The sequence below is a fragment of the Pseudozyma hubeiensis genome (assembly GCF_000403515.1).
Source record: "Pseudozyma hubeiensis SY62 DNA, scaffold: PHS38, whole genome shotgun sequence".
Lineage (NCBI taxonomy): Eukaryota > Fungi > Basidiomycota > Ustilaginomycetes > Ustilaginales > Ustilaginaceae > Pseudozyma > Pseudozyma hubeiensis.
The window spans coordinates 538,662-555,860 of NW_012133820.1; the positions used below are offsets into that span (position 1 = coordinate 538,662).

The window sequence follows — 17,199 nt, forward strand, 5'->3', positions numbered from 1 at the left end:
AGGCTGACAACTCGCAAAGCTTGCTTGATGACGAACGACTTCGTTGAATGAACACATTGTCTGCTACAGAGAGAAGTTTGACTGAGATGGCCCTCGAGAGCTCAGCATCCATTGGCGAGCAGAGTACATTCGTTGTCAACCAGCTTGCCGAGAGAGAGAGTGTGTGTGGCCCTTAAATAAATTTGGAAGGGGTGTGTGTTTGTACAATTGAACAATTACGGTCGTGGGGCAGCGCGGCAGCGTGGCTGCTTGGCTGGCTTCAGCCGCGATTCACGCACCGTAGTCGTGCATGCAGATTGACAGTGCGTGTGTGCCTTTGCCGTGCATCGTGTTCCTCCACTCACACTCTCGAAATCTACATTCGACCATCCATCTTTGATCGGCTTCTATCTTCGCTTCGACCATCAACGAGGCTCGTCAAGAACCCTTGACATCCGACACACGAAACGGAGCAAACACTCTTCTCGGCCTCAGGCAGCGCACACATTCCGACATGCAGATCTACGGCTTGCTCATCCTCGCCAACCCACCCGGTGCCGGTGCGGTTCCTCTCACAACAGCATGGGAGCTTGGTTCCTTTTCTTGGCTGCAGCGAGGCACTGTACAGGATATGATGGGATTCATGGCAAGAGTGAGTACACTGAAGCATCACAGCTTCGACTTCCCCCTTTGCTTTCACGCTTATTGACCGCACGTCTCTTTCCCTCTCCTTTTGCCCGCAGACGGTGGCGGAACGAACGCAGCCCACGCAGCGACAGTCCGTGCAAGAGAACTCGTACGTTGCCCACGTCCACTCACGACCAGCATCGGACGGCATCTCTGGCGTGCTCATCACCGACACCGAATACCCGGTCCGCGTCGCCTTCTCCTTGCTCAACAAGACGCTCGACGAATTCGTCATCAAGGTGCCCAAATCGCAATGGGAGACCAAGGTCAACGCCATCACCACCGGCTCCGCCACAGCTCCTCCCAAAGGCGAGCCTCTGCTCGGAGTAAGCGCCTTCCCGCAATCCGTCGACTACGTCAAGAGATACCAGGACCCACGTCAGGCAGATACCATCATGAAGGTTCAACAGGAGCTGGACGAGACCAAGATCGTACTGCACAAGACTATCGATTCGGTGTTGCAGCGAGGTGAAGATCTGGATAAGCTGGTAGAGAAGTCGGGCACGTTGAGCGAACAGAGCAAGATGTTCTACAAGACGGCAAAGAAGCAGAATTCGTGCTGTGTGGTCATGTAGATGGAGGGTGATCGACGAGGTTGGTGGCTCTGCTCGCCACTGTCATAGCGCCATATTGGTGTCGGCGACGTGCAGTCAAGACCGTATCTCTATTCTGCTTCCAGAACCGCGGAAGTCGCTTCCATCTCTCTCCCAATTCTGTCCGCTGCGTCAATCTGATTTGTACATAGGCTAGCCTCTCTCTATCTCTCTTACCCTCTGTTGTGGCCCGGCATTCTATTCATCAATGGACACGCGAGACGTGTGTGCCGGCTTGATGGCTGTAGTGTGGATATGTGCAAGACCTGCGGTGAAATGCCTCCTGCTAGACTGTCGCTCGCTGCATGTGGCGGAACGAGCGCTGTGGCGCGTATCATAAGTAACACTTTTTTCCGCGCTCTGGCTTCAAATTGACTCTGTTTCGGCTGTGCAGTGGGCAACAAGGGTCTGCGCTCAGACCTCGTCCTCATCCCGACATTTGCGCTCGCTCGCCCTTCCTTCTTCCGATCCCCACATCGTCTCGCAAGCATCCGACAGAACTCGTCGGAAGGATCGATCTTTCGGGTGCAGGCACATTCGAGAGCAGGAGCATCGAAGTCTTCGCGACTCGGACATCGAACCGGCTCTGCCTTCCTTCCCTTCCACCATGACCGCAGCAAGCTCAACTTACACATTGTAGGCTCGCATCGGTCGACATCACCAAAAGGTTTCGAAGAGCTCGCTTCGACATGACGCAGCTGGCACCATCACATACTGGTGCCAGCGCGGCTGCGATTGCACCGGTTCAGACCAAAGCCAACAGCTTCAACGCAAGTCACGAAGATCCAGACGATGGAGCCTATCCTTCCTCCGAAAGTGATGATGACGGGGCTGCACAAGCGGGCGGGGCAACCACGGAGACACGGTCGTTACTAGCGATGGGCGACGAGCAAGCTTCGCTCCAAGACAAGGCATCTGCGGCATCAATTGGACCGGTCGCCAACGGCAAACGTCGCACGCCACTCAAGTGGACCGAAATCATCTGGGTCACACTGACACTCTCGCTCATAGCCATCCTGGGCTACTCATCACAGCTACGCATCATGCTGCCCTACTATCACAAAACGCCCTCCTTCTCACCGCGAGCGCTAGCAGCCGTCCTCGTGCCCTTCAACCTCGGCCTGCTGGGAATCTTTTTCAACTACTGGTTGTGCGTCACCACCGATCCCGGCGCTGTACCTCTAGGGTGGCAGCCCGAGTGGTCAGCTCTCGACCCCATTGCACCCCTCCCTGCCGACTCGACGGCAGAACAGGAACCGTCCATAGAACTAAAACAGGCCATCTATCGTCCTCGCTACTGCAAGACGTGCTCTGCGTTCAAACCACCCCGATCGCACCACTGCAAAACCTGCCGCCGGTGCGTCCTTCGCATGGACCACCACTGTCCCTGGCTAGCGAACTGCGTCGGTCACTTCAACTACCCGCACTTCATCCGCTTCCTGCTCTACGTCGACATCACCTGCGCCTACCACCTGGTGATGATCTCTTGCCGTGTGCTGGACAAGTTCAACTCGTACACGTATTGGAGGGAGCCTTCGGGACGAGAGCTCGTGTGGCTGGTGGTGAACTATGCGCTCTGCATACCGGTGATTTTGCTGGTAGGCGTGTTCAGCGGGTACCACTTCTACTGCGTCGCGGTGAATCAGACGACCATTGAGGGGTGGGAGAAGGATAGAACTGCGACCATGGTGAGGAGGGGAAGGGTGAGGAAGGTCAAGTATCCGTATGATTTGGGGGTGAGGCGGAACGTGCGAGAGGTTGTGGGAAGCAACCCGTTGACGTGGTGCTGGCCGGGGAGAGCGATGCGCGGCGATGGGCTGAAGTACCCCGTGGCGAGTGGTTTAGGTAAGTACAAGAGTCGGTGGCGAGTGCAGACGACAATGCAGGACTGCGACGAGCCGGTCCAAATGGAGGAGTTGCTGATCGACGAGGAGACGTATGTGGATCCGGAATTGGAAGCGAGTGTCATGCATAGGTTGAGGTGGGACAATTGGCATCGTCAGCAAGCTAGATGGCGGTATCGGGCTGCGCAGGATCGAGCGGGAGGCGGCGTGGGACCGCCTTGACAGGATTGCAACGAGAAGAGGGAAGGGGAAGGGGGAGGGCGGTACTTTGTTTACACCTTTACGCCATAGACAGATGTACGTCCCCCTGCTCCATCCTCCTTGCTCCCTCCTCGCTGCTGTGAAACCGGACACGACACCTCCATCTTGCACTCTTACCCCTAGCACGCACTGACCCCATCTCCATCCCTCCCTCTCTTCTCCTCCCACAGACACCTCCGCGCAATACAGATGGCCACCCAAAGACCCCACCAAAGCCACCACTCCATTCTCCTCCCACGGCTGGCGAGCCGACGGCACACAAGCACCGGACCTCTTCGCCCCACTACCACCTGGAGCGACCTCGTCCACACCCTTCACGTACGGTTCTGGCTTCAATCCGAATCTTCGACCTACGAATTCGGGCATGCGGTATCGAGGAACCCATCGACTGGGGCAAGCGAGCGAGGATGGTGAGGAAAGCCTTTCCAGCAATTCCGACGACGAGATCGACCACACAAGTGCTTACCGTCACGGAATGGGTATGGCCGAACCGGACGCCGACGAACTAGCCGCTCTCGACGACGACCCCACCGCCTACACTCAGCCTTCTCAATCCTACCCACACACCTACGACTCGTACTCGGACGACGACGACGCACAAGCCATCGACTCCGATGTCGACGACAGTAGCGACGACGACTTCCACCCCAGAGTAGCCATCCGACGCGGTTCCGAAGGCTACGAAGTTCGTCCTCTTGCCGCTTGGACCGTGTAGACACCTTTCCCCCATTGAACAGCCTTACATGCCCATCACACGCACATAGATCGTCTTTACCCATAGAGCATTGCAATCTCATCCTTACCGTACTACATCTGCTCGCTTTCACCACTCTCACCACTCCCCAAACATCCACCCCGCTCCACTCAACCTGATCACCCTCATCACTCAAACACCCTCATCACTGAACCCACTTCTCCTCAGCAACCCAACCAGAAGCACCTCACACGTCACGCATCAATCAACTCTTTTGGATCAATTGCAATTCGAAATTGCCATAGGAGAGGTCTACAAGAGCATGCTTGCAATTGTTGGAAAAAGTGAAGATTGTTGTGCGAACGCCTTTGACAAGAACGCGATGCAAAAACAAAAAGAAATGAGCCGTGGCCTATTGAAAGATGTTACAAGAAAACAAACGAAAAGAGTGCAGGTTGTGCTAGCTCTCCATCTGTTTCCTGGGATGATGCGTCAACAGCAGCTCCTTCGAACTGCGAGACATCCCTTTTTTATGATGTGATTGTGTATGTGTTGCGAGATGCTGGGATCGAGAAACTGATTTGCGAGGGAAGGTGACGATATGGGGATTTTTCAATGCGAAAAATCACTTTACGCCTTCTTACGGAAAGAGCAGCCCTCGGTCAAGCGGGCCTTACCACCGGTGGGCTGCGAGAGAACCTGGGCGCACGAGCCGCAAACGACGACGGTCTGGGCGTGCGAGAAGACGGTGGTGATGGCGAAGCAACCAGGGCACTTGACGTCCATGAAGAACGAGTTGGGGTTCTGCACAAGTCGCTTGAGCTTGTGAGAGCGAGCCTGCTGCTCGGCGGAGGGGTTAAGAAGGTCGACGGCGAGAGTCTGTGGGGCGAAGGAGAAAGGAAAGTGCAACGGCAATAATGTAAGTGTTTGTTGCTTGACGGAAAGTGAGGATGTGAGCACAGTCTGGCGGCGCAGCGGAGCAATGAGGCGAATGCCGACAGGATGAATCGGTCGAGGCGGCGCGGCGGCACAGAACCTGTCCTATAGCGAATACGGTCAAGTCGAAGATGCTGATGAAGGCCGGTCGTGCAGATCAAGCGTGCGCGAGGTGAGCATGGGCAGTGTTAAACATGCGATGTCCACCCTTCATGAACGCCAAGGACGTGGCAGCGAATCGCTAGCAATGTGATGGAAGACGATGCATCAGGGTTGCCGAACGGAATCGATGCCAATGGCAACACCCAAGGGCGTCTTGAGCGCGATATCGAGAGCATCTGAAGAGTTGCCGCGGGGATCCTTGCGCACAGAGCTGTCGCTGATCTATAACGAGCTCGAGTGCGGACAGCTTTGCACAACGCCAGCAGCCTATCGTCCTGGCCTCCTTGTAGGTCATGCGCTGCTGTGGAAAACCGTTTGATGATATGCTGAGATGGGCACTGAGCGCGTTTGCGCTCGAAGCTGCGCGATGCTGGCAGGATTCCAGCTATGCGAGCATAATGTCGAAAAGCTGAGCTGGTCATCATGTCGACCATGCCGAATCTGGTGGCGCGAATCTGGTGGCGGAACTGATGCTCGGCAACGTCCGGAAGGCTGTAGTACAGAGCTGTATGCAGGGTGGATGGCGTATGCGAGGCGGGTCGATCATGCTCGATGCGTAGTATTCGCTGATGGCAAGGCATTCTGTATCGGCGCCAATGAGTCGTCAAGACCTTCGTCGAACCTCTTTCTGAGTGTGGATGCTATGCTGTTGTTCGTCGAGATGTCTAAATGGCCGATAACAAATGGGCGGGTCGAAAATACTGCTTGCTGTGTATGCTGCTGCGCTGCTAGACGTGCGTCGACGTTGTCGGAGGATGATATCTTACCATTTTGGTGTATGAGAATGTGAGTGTGGTACTGGAGGGAAGGCAAGGAACGTGACGAGTGGCGGATATCGATGTTGCTCGCAACTGGCACCTGGCCTAGCCTGACTGGCTGGCCGGTCACACACACGAGGGGCTGGCTGAGCTCGCTGAGGCTCAGCCTGGAACTTACGCTGCCGCGTGCTGCTGTTGAGTAAAATTTGCGCGCGCCAAATGAAACGAAGGCAGAGACAGGCAAGGCTGCCTGAGATTTCGCGCTGCTCAGCCAGTGACCTAAGGCTCTGCTGCAGCCAACTTCGAATTATTGCTCAGCAGGCCAAGGGTGCCTGGGCTGCCGTTCGCTAGGCGTTCCAGCTATTGTGGCTGCTGAGCCACTGTGTTCGGACTGGGTTCAGCCGTCTCTTGATTGTCTTGCCCAGAGACTAGGCCGGCAAGGTTCTCTTTCTTTACAGTCACACCTTTCCCAAATTGAGGGACGGGGCACCATAGCAGTCAATCTGTGCACGAGGGCAATCGAAAATGACGAACTCAAATTCTAGCAGGCGTGGAATACAAAAAGGGTCTGCACGTGATCATCTCGGCCGGCCGACGCCTGTCTAGAAAACGTTTTTTGTATTCGATTTCGAGCTGCGTTCTTAGCACCGGCAAAGTGCCTGGTCTCGGAATATTAGGCTTGAATGCCGCCATCTTTCCCACGAGACTGTCTTTCTGCCTATTTGGTGCCCGAACTGAGCAAGATGCGAGGCAGTAGCGCGCGACATTCGCTTAGCAAGAAATTCAAGGCAGCAGACGGCGACTGTAGATCGGCACTCTTTACTCAGCCAGCAGCCTAAGTCTCCAGTTGTTTGAAGTTGATGCGCGCGCCAAAAAGTGAGCAGAAACAATTTTCGAGGCAGCAGCGCGCCAGCAGCCTCTGTCTGGATCGCAAGAGAGTCAAAGACTGGCTCGCGAGCCACCAAGGGCGCAGGCGGCATAGTCAGCTCAGCTCGCCCGTCAATCAGTCAGAGTTGGAGATTTGGTCGACACTTCCCTCTTCCTCTCCTCGTCATCATCATCCGACCCCTCAAGTCCTATTAACGTAAGTGTCTGCTCAAACAGCATCGAATCATCACTCCTGCTATCGACGACGACGAGAGGCAAAGACCAGGCCCGACATTATCATCGACAAACACCCGTGCAGTGCAATACTGCCAGTCGAATCTGCCTTCAGGCTCGGCCTATCCTTGCCTCGACCGCTTCATTCTTCCCTAGCAACCAGCAGCGAGTAACCATCTCAGCAGCAGCGCAGCCGTACAACCTCAGCTGTTCCTGTCCTACAGACTTTACACCGATACCAAATCGACAAACACACAGCCAGCCCTTCTCACAGTATGCATCAGCCACAACACAGAGCTTTGCATTGGGCAAGGCCGCAGTCCCAGTTGTCCTATGGCGTGAAGTCGTCTTGTGCATGCTCACATTTGGGAAGTAGGAATGGCAAGGCAGAGCAAGCAGTGCGCTCAGCGCTGAGGGGTGGCCGAGGCGAGAGGACATATTCGCCTACACAGCCGGGAATCGCTGCTACACGGTCATGGTGGGATGACCTTTCACATCTCGTCGAGAACATTTGACTGTGACGAGAGGCGATCTGTTCTTATCACCAGATCAGCTTCACATGACAGTGATCTGCCCTCGTCCAGTTCCTTGCTATATCAAGGCGCTCCGGCATTAGTCTCTACACCCCACATTACGATCATTTACTCCACCGCACTTTTCTCATTCCTTCAGCACATCGTTTTTGCCTCGTTACCGCCTACGTCAAAAGCAGGAGTGCCGAATCAAAAGACATCACGTATGCCAACAAGCACCGACATGTGTCTGACCTCTTCCTTAATTCCTTTTCTCTACCGTCGTTACCACAGTCTTCAAGATGGTCAACCTCCGAACACAGAAGCGCCTCGCGGCCTCGGTCCTTGGATGCGGAAAGCGCAAGGTCTGGCTCGACCCCGCCGAGCAGAACGACATTGGCAACGCCAACTCGCGCGCCAACATCCGCAAGCTCATCCGTGATGGTCAAATCATCCGCAAGCCCGTCGTTGGTGGCTCGCGATCGCGCGCCCGCGCCACCGCCGCCGCCAAGCGTGCCGGCCGTGGTACCGGACAGGGTCACCGCAAGGGTTCGTCCGAGGCCCGTATGCCCACCAAGGTCATGTGGATGAGGCGCCAGCGTGTCCTCCGCCGTCTCTTGCGCAAGTACCGCGAGTCCGGCAAGATCGACAAGCACCTCTACCACGAGCTCTACCTCAAGAGCAAGGGTAACGTGTTCAAGAACAAGCGTGTGCTCATGGAGCACATCCACAAGGCCAAGGCCGAGGCTGCCCGATCCAAGCACCTTTCCGACCAGATGGAGGCTCGTCGTATGCGCAACAAGGCCATGCGCGAGCGCCGTGCTCAGCGTGTCCTCGAGAAGCGTGCTGCCATCATTGCTGTCGAGAACGAGGCCGAGGAGAAGAAGTAAACTGGTTCCACCAAGCTCCATTGTTGGTTCCTGTTTGTACTTTTGTTTCCTCTTTACAGTCTTTGTTTTTTACAGTCGCGCACATCTTTCTCGTCATCATTACCACCAGCAGCAACGCACTATTCTCAATGGTTGCAGTCGGCACATCCGGATCCTCCGCGTGCCTTCATTCATTCATATACACACCCCCTCCTTGCATCTGCTCATCGCTCGCTGCATCAGTTCAGCGGCGTACTTGCATTTTCATCTCCTAACCTCTCCCTTCGCCTTGGGGTGGTTGATTCCCACCTCGTTGGGCACTGACGGCTTCCCCAGCATGTACGATACTACCCTTCTGATCCCTCCTATCGGCTTCTTGGGGGGTCGTTCGCCAAAAAAAGCAATCAATCTGCACTTGACCCAATTCCGAGTTGTTTGTGTTTAGACGACTGTTGATGAGCGATGCTTCTGTGTGAGGGCTGTTGTGTGATCGAGCAGATGTGGTGGAGGACAGTAAAGGGCGGGCGGAAGCGGTGGTGGTCTGCGTCGAGTAGTGCAGCAATGGAGTCTGTTGTGCGCAGGACTTGCTCGCTCGCAGTTCACTTGTGCGAGGCTCTCTGATGATTGTGGACTGAGCGGGAGGGTCGGAGCACGCCCAATTGAGATGTGGGTTGTTGTTGAGCAAGAGCCTCTTTCGTTTGTGGGGGGTCTGTGCATTATGAGGTGTTCAATCTGAGCGACGAGACTCCCTTCGTTCACTCGCACCATCAACGTTGCGACGGCGTAAGCTGGAATGCGAACGATGTCCTCCGCGAATCTCGATCAGCAGCAACTCAACCATGAGAGGAAGCAGTGTGGACCTCCCGCTCCCGCTTCCCGTTCAAGCGTCTCCGCGTGGCGAGCGACCAAGATCTCGCTCTTGGCGCTGATCCTCGCACCGATCGTAGCAAACTTTGCGTGGCTTCGCAGTGCGTTCGGTCCAGGATCACGACTGCCTGACTTTTGGGTTCGACCATCCTCATCTGTGAAGGCAAACGATGATGCTGAATGCTGGAACGTTCGCGGAGGCGCAGAGTTCCGCTTCTGCGAAGATATCGAGCACATCCCTGGATCCGACGGAACAGTCTTGATCAGCTGTGATACCAATCGCGCAGGATGGAATACCGTCATGGGACCTCTCAAGACACCCGAGCCTCGCGGTCGACTGTTCACATACGACTATCCTACCTCGAGTCGTTCGGGGAGGGAGGTAGTTGCGGTACCTGTGGAGCTGATCGACTTCCCGGCGGAGAGGACGTTTCACCCGCTCGGGGTATCTATCCTCCCTGCTCGGGATGGAGAAGGTGATCGGCAGCTTTTCGTCATCAACCACGGTCGAGAGCAATCCAGCGTCGAGGTCTTCCATCTCGCTCCTCCGACGAGCTCGGAAAGCATAGGATGGACAGCTCGTTGGATCCGCAGCGTCATTCATCCTCTTGCCACGCACACGCCCAATTCGATCCATGCGCTGAGCGATACGAGCTTCATCGTCACGAACGATCACCTCTTCGCCCGGAGACCTCCTCCCCTCACCACCCATCTCATCCCGCTCTTACGCCATCGGCTCGGTTGGAAGGAGCCCATCGTTGCCCAGCTGGCGAAAGTCCTCCGTCATCGAGGTGTAGCGGCAGGGCTGGCGCAAGTGGAAACCCTCCTCGGACTTTCATTGGGTTGGGTCAGCCATGTCGACTTCACCGCTGGTAAGGTGGATGCGAAGGTTGTTGCTACGGGTATCCCATTTGCGAATGGAATCGCAGTCACTCCGGATAGCAAGACCATGGTGGTTGCAGCTACGACGTTCCCCGGCGTGTGGATGTACGACCTTCCCCGCGACCTCGCTTCGATGATAGGTGGGTTGAGCCCGCATACGAGACTTCACCTCCCCTTTCGCGTAGACAACCTAGCCTGGTCTCACCATAACAACCCCGTGTTGCTAGCTACAGGTCATCCGTCACCCTTCTCGTTGATCGCTATGTCTCGTTCCCCGCTCACCCGTACCGCCCCTAGCTGGGTCGTTGCCATTACCCCCTCCTCCACCCACCGCCCCTTCAACGACGACGCTCCACTTTCAGCCACCGACTTCGCCCTCTCTTCCAACACCAGCTTCTCCATCCGCAGCCTCCTCCAAACCCAAGGCAAACCCGTCAAACACCGCAACTCCGAGATCCACCTCCCGAGCAGCGCAAGCTCCTTCTTCTCTCCCCACCACCACCACCATGGCTCCGGAACTTTGCTCGTCTCGGGTCTCTACGGTACCGTCCTAACCTGCACCAACGTCTCCATCTGAAACACACACGATCTCTGTCTCACATCGTCCCCCGAAAAACCTGTGTGTGTGGAAGAGAAACCATTACTATTATGTCAAAAAAAGAACGGAGCATAAACAACAGAAGAACAGAAGCCAAAACGGAGTAGCGAGAGCATGTGTGGCTCATCGCGGTGTCGAAAGCAGAACACGCGATCCGGAAGCGAAAGAAAGAAGAGAGTGCAGAAAGAACAAAAGAGAGCGGGATACTGGGTCATCGACCGTGAATGTGTGTGTGTGTGGCTACAGACGGGGGGAAGAGCTACGAGTGGATTACGGTTCGGTGGGGATGACAAACGCGTGCCAGCAGCGAGCATCCCTCTCCTCGAACACATCCCCACTTTCCTCCCCCCACCGTCTATCTGAACAGCTGCAGCCTCAAAGAGCAACGACGGCCACCACCGCAGATGCGACCATCGTCGCCAATACAACCGCACCCTTCCTAGCCCCCGCAAACTCAGCGCCACTGACCACCGCAGCGAACTGCGTCGTGTTGGCGATCTTGTTCACCTGAGCGACAAAGTCGTGACCGCAGTCGGTCTTTGCAGCCTTGTAGATATCGCTCTGAGGAGCGAGGATCTCCGACGTCCTGAGACCGATGGCGTAGGGGATCGAGGTCTCGAACTTGATGTACGAGGCGAGGATGTTCTGGGTGCAGAGCGAGCAGAGGATGGATTTGGGGCTGGAGGAGGAGATGAAGAGGAAGGCGGCGTTGGTGTTTGCTTTGCCGGTCGATTCCGTTTGGTTGTAGAGGCCGCCGAGGGTTTCACCAGCGGCAGACTGCCTCTTGACGAGCTGCGAGACGGTTTCTCCCTCCTCGTCGTCATCCTCCTCCTCCTCGTCTTCGTCGTCGACGTCTCGGCGCTTCTTGCTCGAAGTCACCTTGGAAGAGCTCGCAGCAGCCTTAGCAATCGTCTTGAGGCAGTAATCGTTGTTCTTATCCTTGCTGCAGATCGAGTTGACGAGCGGCGTGATCATGTACAAGTTATCGTACATAGCCTGAACATTGGCATTTCCGCTCTGCAGATCCGTGTGGCAGTTCTGCCAGAACTGGTCGAGACGCTGACGGATGATGTTGGCGTCGCAGCCGGTGTCGGTGGAGCAGAGATCGGCGAGCGTCGAGTCGAGCTGGACGGCCGAGTCGGTCGAGTTGGACGAGTAGTACTTGGTGGCTGCGAGCAGGGGCTTTGTGCAGGCGTCGAGCTGCGAGTCCGAGTTGAGCGTGGAGAGGAAGCTGGAGCAGCTGGACGAGATGTCGGTGGGGATGGAGGTGACGTTGGCGACGGCGGTCTGGGCAGCAACCGGTGCTACGGACGAGCCGACGAGCAGCAGCGTGGCTGCCAAAGAGCCAGCGGCAGCAGAGAGGGTGAACGACTTCATTGTGGAAGAGGTATTGATAACGAACGTAAGAAGGAATGCGTGCGTTTTCAGGTGATGCTTGTCGAAGGTGCGAGCGTGAAGCTGTGTGTGCGTGGTGACGCTAGATTGCTGACGAGCAGAAGGGGAAAGGGCGAGAAATGGTGGAGAGGGGAGAGAAGGGGGGTGAAATGAGGACTCGGACACGGATCGCGAGGAGAAGAGAGAGCAATTCGATGAGATGGATGTAGGGAAGAGGTGAGATAGCAGCTGATGGCGAAGGCGGACACGATGATCGTCGCGCGGCAGCAGCAGCAGCAGCAGCAGCAGCTCGAAACCAGCATCTTGGGTTGGAATGCTCGCCGTACGCCTCCAAGCACGAGTCTGGCAGCACTGTCTGTCAGGAACTCGACTCGCGCAGCCACTGCATCAAAGGGGCAGCAGCAGCCTAGACAGAGGCACTTCTGCACCTGCTCGCGCTCGGCAAACACTCTCGCAAGGTTTCTGTGTTGTTTTCCCTTCTTCTCGTAGACCAGGCACCTGGCCAGTGTCTGTTTCGAACAAGCAAAAGTGTGTGTTTTGGAATTTGTATTCGAACCAACGACACCCTCGAATTTGCCAAGCCGAAACACGACTCGAACGCTCAAATCTCACGTCGATCCCTTACAACTTTTTCGAAACGAGACGCGCATCTGTTTGTATTCAAACTATGCCCGTCGTCGATCCCCCCTCTTTTCGACCCTATCCCAGAGCAGAGGAGCCGATGGCACTGGTCGAACGCTTCAGGCAGCTTCGGCAGCGCTCAATGAAAGATCTTCCCGAAGCTGATGACTGCTCTCGACCCTGTGGAAAAATCAACGTTTTACCCCGCAGCCTTGTTCTGCAGACTCAAGCCGATGCTCGCCTGACAGTGCCGTCAACAAGCTGGTTTAGACTCGGCCGTGACCACACCCCTCATAGACACGCTCCTCACACTCAGTCTCGACTGGCAACTCTGCACAAGACTGTCCGATTGAAGATAGATACGACCGGGCTCGCGCAAGGGTACATATACAGTGTAGCCTAGATCAGGGGACTGAGGAACGGCGACATGCAAGCTGGCGAATCAATGCAGGCGACGGTTGTTCGCAGAGCTGGAATACGCGGTCAGCCCGATAGCCAAGCTGGGATCGGGACGCTCGAGTCTATTGCTATGACGGAAAGATGATTGTGCCAAGCTCCGAGGATTGCGATAGGGTCTCGATGGTTGTTTGTCACCACCAAATGTAGGGCGAGGAATGAATCTCGCTGCTTGTGCGAATGGCCGAACGACCTCGCTCGGTCGTCTTGAGGCCGGCGTGAGGAGCACGACGAGCGCTGCGAGACCAGATCGGGGCCCGGCGTGTTCAGTCAGGTAGCGTTGTTGCGAGTTATCAGCAGAAGCAAGCAGGGTTCCGAAGAGATGAATTTGGTGTCCAGATATCGGAGTCCTCGAACGAGACAGAGGGGGGCCACAGCCTATCGAAGATCACTCGACGACGGTTGTCCCTGGCGCATACGTCGCTCAAATGAGCGCATTCAGTGCACGTCGACGGTGAGCTCCTTCTCGAGGATAAACTTGCCCTCCTTGTACTTCTCGGCGGCCACATAGGCGCGGTCGTACTTCCAGCCGAGCGTCGTCTTGCACTTGATGCAACTGATATCGCGCACCGTGTGCAAGCCGGTCGTCATGTGTCGATCCTCAGGTTCACCTAGACTGATGTTGGTCACAAGGTCGAACAGATAGGCTCGACCATGTTGGCCGTTGAACGCACGGCTGACGAGGTTCTCGATCGTAGTCAGGTGTGTCTTGCAGTCTCTACAGCCAAACACGCGTTGACCAGAGAGGTACTGCTTGTGTGTCATGCCCATCCTTGCTATCGTCTACGAGATCGAGCTTGGCAGTCTTGTGTGTGGTTGCCACGGAGAGGCGATGTTTGCGATAGAACGACACTCAGCAGGCCTCACCAACGTCGTGAGCTCGATCGTGACGCTCAGGGAAGGATGAGGCTTGTGTCGAGAGTCTTCAGAGCTCGATGACGATGTTGCCAGATGTGGCCTCCGAAATCACAATCACAGAGGGTCGTAAGAAGTGGCCGTAAAGCTGCTCGTTGTCGTCTGGCCGTAGTCTGAGGGAGCAGATAAAGACCGCTGTCGCTGGCAAGAACCGCCGGTCAGGACCGAGCGCGAGCAAGGGTCACAGTGGATTCCCAGATAGGAGCAATGCGAGTTGATGGGCTGAGGGAAAGCACAGTGTACCGATAAAGAGTCTTTAGTTTGACAGCGGCAACAGCAGCAGCATCGAGTGCAATTCAGGGTCCTGCTGCACTTGTCAAGTGTTGCAACTCAGCCACAGCGCTCAGGCCACAGAGCCTCATACCTCGGACAAGTGGAGATTTGGAGCCGGCCAAAATTTGAGAGCCGGCCGATACGCGCTTATTCGGCTCTCGGCAAACAAGAAAGGTTTCTTCTGTTCATTGCCATCGACGCACCAACCATCTTTTATCTTGTGCCAAGCTGAATCGTCGAGAAAACCTTGACAGACATTGCGACGATGACGCTAACGCAGCCGATTGTGGCGATGCTGCCGGCATTGCGCACACTCGGCGGCTCAACCACTTTTCCACTCGTCATCTCAGCTCGAGCAGCATCGACCAGCCAGTTTGCGTCCACCAGTAAACGACACTACCACGTCTCCGTAATCAGAAACAGCAAACAGATCAAAGTGAGCGCAAATGCCAGCGATCACAAGGGATCAAAAGCGGCCTTCACCCAGCGTCAGATCCTCGACGAGCTCAGAGCATCCACTTCTGCATCAAACTCTTCCTCGTCGCTGTCGGAAGCTCAGCCTCGACCACGCTTCAATGCCACCGCCGAAGCGGCGCTCGATGCCGCATCAGGATCAAGAAGTGGCGGCATTCCCCTCGGCATGGCTGGACTGTCGGCTGGTGGAGGAGGGTTCAGCTCGCAGCCGACACTGATCGACCGAGCTACGGGCCAAGGCAAGCCTTGGTCGCAGCTCAAGACAGGCCAGAAAGTAGCGCGTGCTACCGTACAGTCCTCCCGGACCATGCTCATCCTCGGCGGCGGCGCACTGACATTCGTGCTGGTCTACGCCCTTACGAGCGAGCTCTTCGCCAAGAACAGTCCCACCGTCATCTACGCAGACGCATGCAAACGCGTGCAGAACAGCGCCGAGATCGCAAACCATCTCTTGACACCGTACCGCTTCCGCACCTCGCCCAACGCCGAGAATGGTTCCAGTGACTTCTCCCCGCTCAACCCTCCATCAGTCAAAGACAGGAGACGGTCCAGGTCGGTTCCTTCAGTGACGTTTACGGACGAGCGAACGGGCGAAGAAAAGATGCTGCTTCGATTCTGGATCGGAGCGAGGGAGAAGGGAGAAGACTGGTCGATCCTGGACACGGCGCGGTACGAGACCGTGGAAGCAGGCAAGTGGATCGGTCGAAAGGTGATGGAAGGCGGTGAGTGGCTGGGCGAGCAGCTCGGAGTGGATCTAGGAGCCAACGACCAGGTCGACGGACACAAGCAAGCACCCCCAGTTTCGGCTAGCAGTTCGGGGATCTCGCCGACACCAGCGGACGCGACATCAGGCGCTGCATCGGACAACGTTCTGAGTAGAACCTGGAGCTCCGCCCTCGGCGGCATCACGAGCGTCGTACGAAGCTCAACAGAAGCCATCACCTCGACGCTGTCGTCACCGACTGCGCCCAAGTCGCGACGCAGCTCCGAGCCAGGGACGTGGTCTTCCGGCGAGGTGCACGCCGAGTTAGTCAAGGACCAAGACGGTACGCTTCAGTATCGTACGCTCTTTGTAGATATCCCCAACTCGCAGGCGTTTATGCGTCAGCGTGTATGGATCGTGCGCAAGCACGGCGAGGTGCAACGGTGAGCATCGACGCTCTCCAAAGGAAATCAAAACAAACACCCCCCACGATGATGTCTGTGTGGAGTTTGACCGGCGTCTATCAGATGGTGTATGTTGCGTCCACCCGAGGGTGCGAGGACGGATTCACGGCGACTTTCGCTGATATCACAAAGCACAAACCAGCGCTGTGAATCACGCGCAAAAGCAGTGACCCGGAGAAAACGGACTTCTGCTTTGGCAAAGATCATGCTCGAACCTCGCTTTGCATGCTGCAAAGATCTTTCTTCTCATAACCCCGCGAGATGTACCAGAAAGAAGCTCCGAGTGTGCAGTGTGACGATCATATCGCTTACGGTTTCTCGTCTACCGAAGCCTCGGATCTGCACCTCGAAAAAAGCAAGCGAGGAGGAGTAGATCACCGAGATCAACACGCCGAAGCTTGTGTCAATTGACGTGTCGATTTGCCCTTTTCCCGCCTACGGACGTACGAATTTGAAATGCGTCATGCTGGCAGAAACAGGGTTGTCATTGCTGAAGGTCATCGGTGGCGAGAGAAGATGGTTGATCGACCGGTTCTCGCTTCGGAGCAGGTGGCGCATCGGCTGTTTGTCGGGAGGTCTGAGATCAAGCGAGAGTAGTGCTTAGACTGAGCTAGCGACTTGCCACTAGGCTGTGGGTAGCCAGAGACCTCGTTCGTTGGAAGACTCTTCGACTGAAAGAAGCTGTGCGAGGAAGGAAGAAAGAAACTCCGTAGACCGTACTGGGTCAGAGCTGCACACGCCCCCCTCAAGCCCGGCGGCGGGTTGTATGTCGTCTGTTCTCCGGCACGACTGTATTCCTAGCTCTCAACAACAAAAGGACGACGCACCCATCGAATCCTGTGCGAGCACGACCCTGGTGCTCTGCAGTACAGGCGAGCGAAGAGCTATCAAGTCGAAGCATTGTGCGTGTTTGTGATCTGCATTCGAGCGTGCGTGTTGGTTTCAGGCGCGTTGTTAGGCGAGCTGACATGTCACTCCCTCCCTGGAGGCGCGTGAGCAGTGTCGCCGATTTTCTGCCGCAGCTCATGCACGTCGAAATGCGCAAGGATTGGCATGCATGCACACTCTGAAAACAAATGCCCCTGCACGCTGTCACTTGTTGCCTCGTGCACACTTCCCCCCGCCATGTCGGCGTTTTTTTTTTTTTTCGTCGAT

The 17,199-nt window shown here is 56.0% G+C and overlaps 10 protein-coding genes across 10 annotated transcripts; 6 read left to right on the plus strand and 4 right to left on the minus strand.

Annotated features, from left to right (window-relative positions):
- Positions 1–493: 493 nt before the first annotated feature.
- Positions 494–1,241, plus strand: PHSY_003918 (synaptobrevin; the record flags this gene model as incomplete). Its single annotated transcript, XM_012334535.1, has 2 exons — positions 494–631; positions 723–1,241. The coding sequence occupies 2 exons, from the start codon at positions 494–496 to the stop codon at positions 1,239–1,241; spliced, it is 657 nt and encodes a 218-aa protein (XP_012189925.1).
- Positions 1,242–1,948: 707 nt separating this feature from the next.
- PHSY_003919 (hypothetical protein) lies at positions 1,949–4,079 on the plus strand (the record flags this gene model as incomplete). The annotated part of the gene is made up of 2 exons (XM_012334536.1): positions 1,949–3,221; positions 3,535–4,079. The coding sequence occupies 2 exons, from the start codon at positions 1,949–1,951 to the stop codon at positions 4,077–4,079; spliced, it is 1,818 nt and encodes a 605-aa protein (XP_012189926.1).
- Positions 4,080–4,688: 609 nt separating this feature from the next.
- On the minus strand, positions 4,689–5,737 carry PHSY_003920 (40S ribosomal protein S27; the record flags this gene model as incomplete). The annotated part of the gene is made up of 2 exons (XM_012334537.1): positions 4,689–5,099; positions 5,213–5,737. The coding sequence occupies 2 exons, from the start codon at positions 5,735–5,737 to the stop codon at positions 4,689–4,691; spliced, it is 936 nt and encodes a 311-aa protein (XP_012189927.1).
- A 2,092-nt stretch (positions 5,738–7,829) lies between these two features.
- On the plus strand, positions 7,830–8,417 carry PHSY_003921 (LSU ribosomal protein L19E; the record flags this gene model as incomplete). Its single annotated transcript, XM_012334538.1, has 1 exon — positions 7,830–8,417. The coding sequence occupies one exon, from the start codon at positions 7,830–7,832 to the stop codon at positions 8,415–8,417; it is 588 nt and encodes a 195-aa protein (XP_012189928.1).
- A 772-nt stretch (positions 8,418–9,189) lies between these two features.
- On the plus strand, positions 9,190–10,722 carry PHSY_003922 (hypothetical protein; the record flags this gene model as incomplete). Its single annotated transcript, XM_012334539.1, has 1 exon — positions 9,190–10,722. One exon carries the CDS (start codon positions 9,190–9,192, stop codon positions 10,720–10,722), a length of 1,533 nt encoding a protein of 510 aa, XP_012189929.1.
- Positions 10,723–11,118: 396 nt separating this feature from the next.
- Positions 11,119–12,120, minus strand: PHSY_003923 (hypothetical protein; the record flags this gene model as incomplete). The annotated part of the gene is made up of 1 exon (XM_012334540.1): positions 11,119–12,120. One exon carries the CDS (start codon positions 12,118–12,120, stop codon positions 11,119–11,121), a length of 1,002 nt encoding a protein of 333 aa, XP_012189930.1.
- Positions 12,121–12,859: 739 nt separating this feature from the next.
- PHSY_003924 (aminopeptidase 2) lies at positions 12,860–13,162 on the plus strand (the record flags this gene model as incomplete). Its single annotated transcript, XM_012334541.1, has 1 exon — positions 12,860–13,162. One exon carries the CDS (start codon positions 12,860–12,862, stop codon positions 13,160–13,162), a length of 303 nt encoding a protein of 100 aa, XP_012189931.1.
- A 491-nt stretch (positions 13,163–13,653) lies between these two features.
- On the minus strand, positions 13,654–13,986 carry PHSY_003925 (hypothetical protein; the record flags this gene model as incomplete). The annotated part of the gene is made up of 1 exon (XM_012334542.1): positions 13,654–13,986. The coding sequence occupies one exon, from the start codon at positions 13,984–13,986 to the stop codon at positions 13,654–13,656; it is 333 nt and encodes a 110-aa protein (XP_012189932.1).
- A 682-nt stretch (positions 13,987–14,668) lies between these two features.
- On the plus strand, positions 14,669–16,027 carry PHSY_003926 (hypothetical protein; the record flags this gene model as incomplete). The annotated part of the gene is made up of 1 exon (XM_012334543.1): positions 14,669–16,027. One exon carries the CDS (start codon positions 14,669–14,671, stop codon positions 16,025–16,027), a length of 1,359 nt encoding a protein of 452 aa, XP_012189933.1.
- Positions 16,028–16,290: 263 nt separating this feature from the next.
- Positions 16,291–16,602, minus strand: PHSY_003927 (Dihydrofolate synthetase; the record flags this gene model as incomplete). Its single annotated transcript, XM_012334544.1, has 2 exons — positions 16,291–16,389; positions 16,492–16,602. The coding sequence occupies 2 exons, from the start codon at positions 16,600–16,602 to the stop codon at positions 16,291–16,293; spliced, it is 210 nt and encodes a 69-aa protein (XP_012189934.1).
- Between the last annotated feature and the right edge of the window lie 597 nt (positions 16,603–17,199).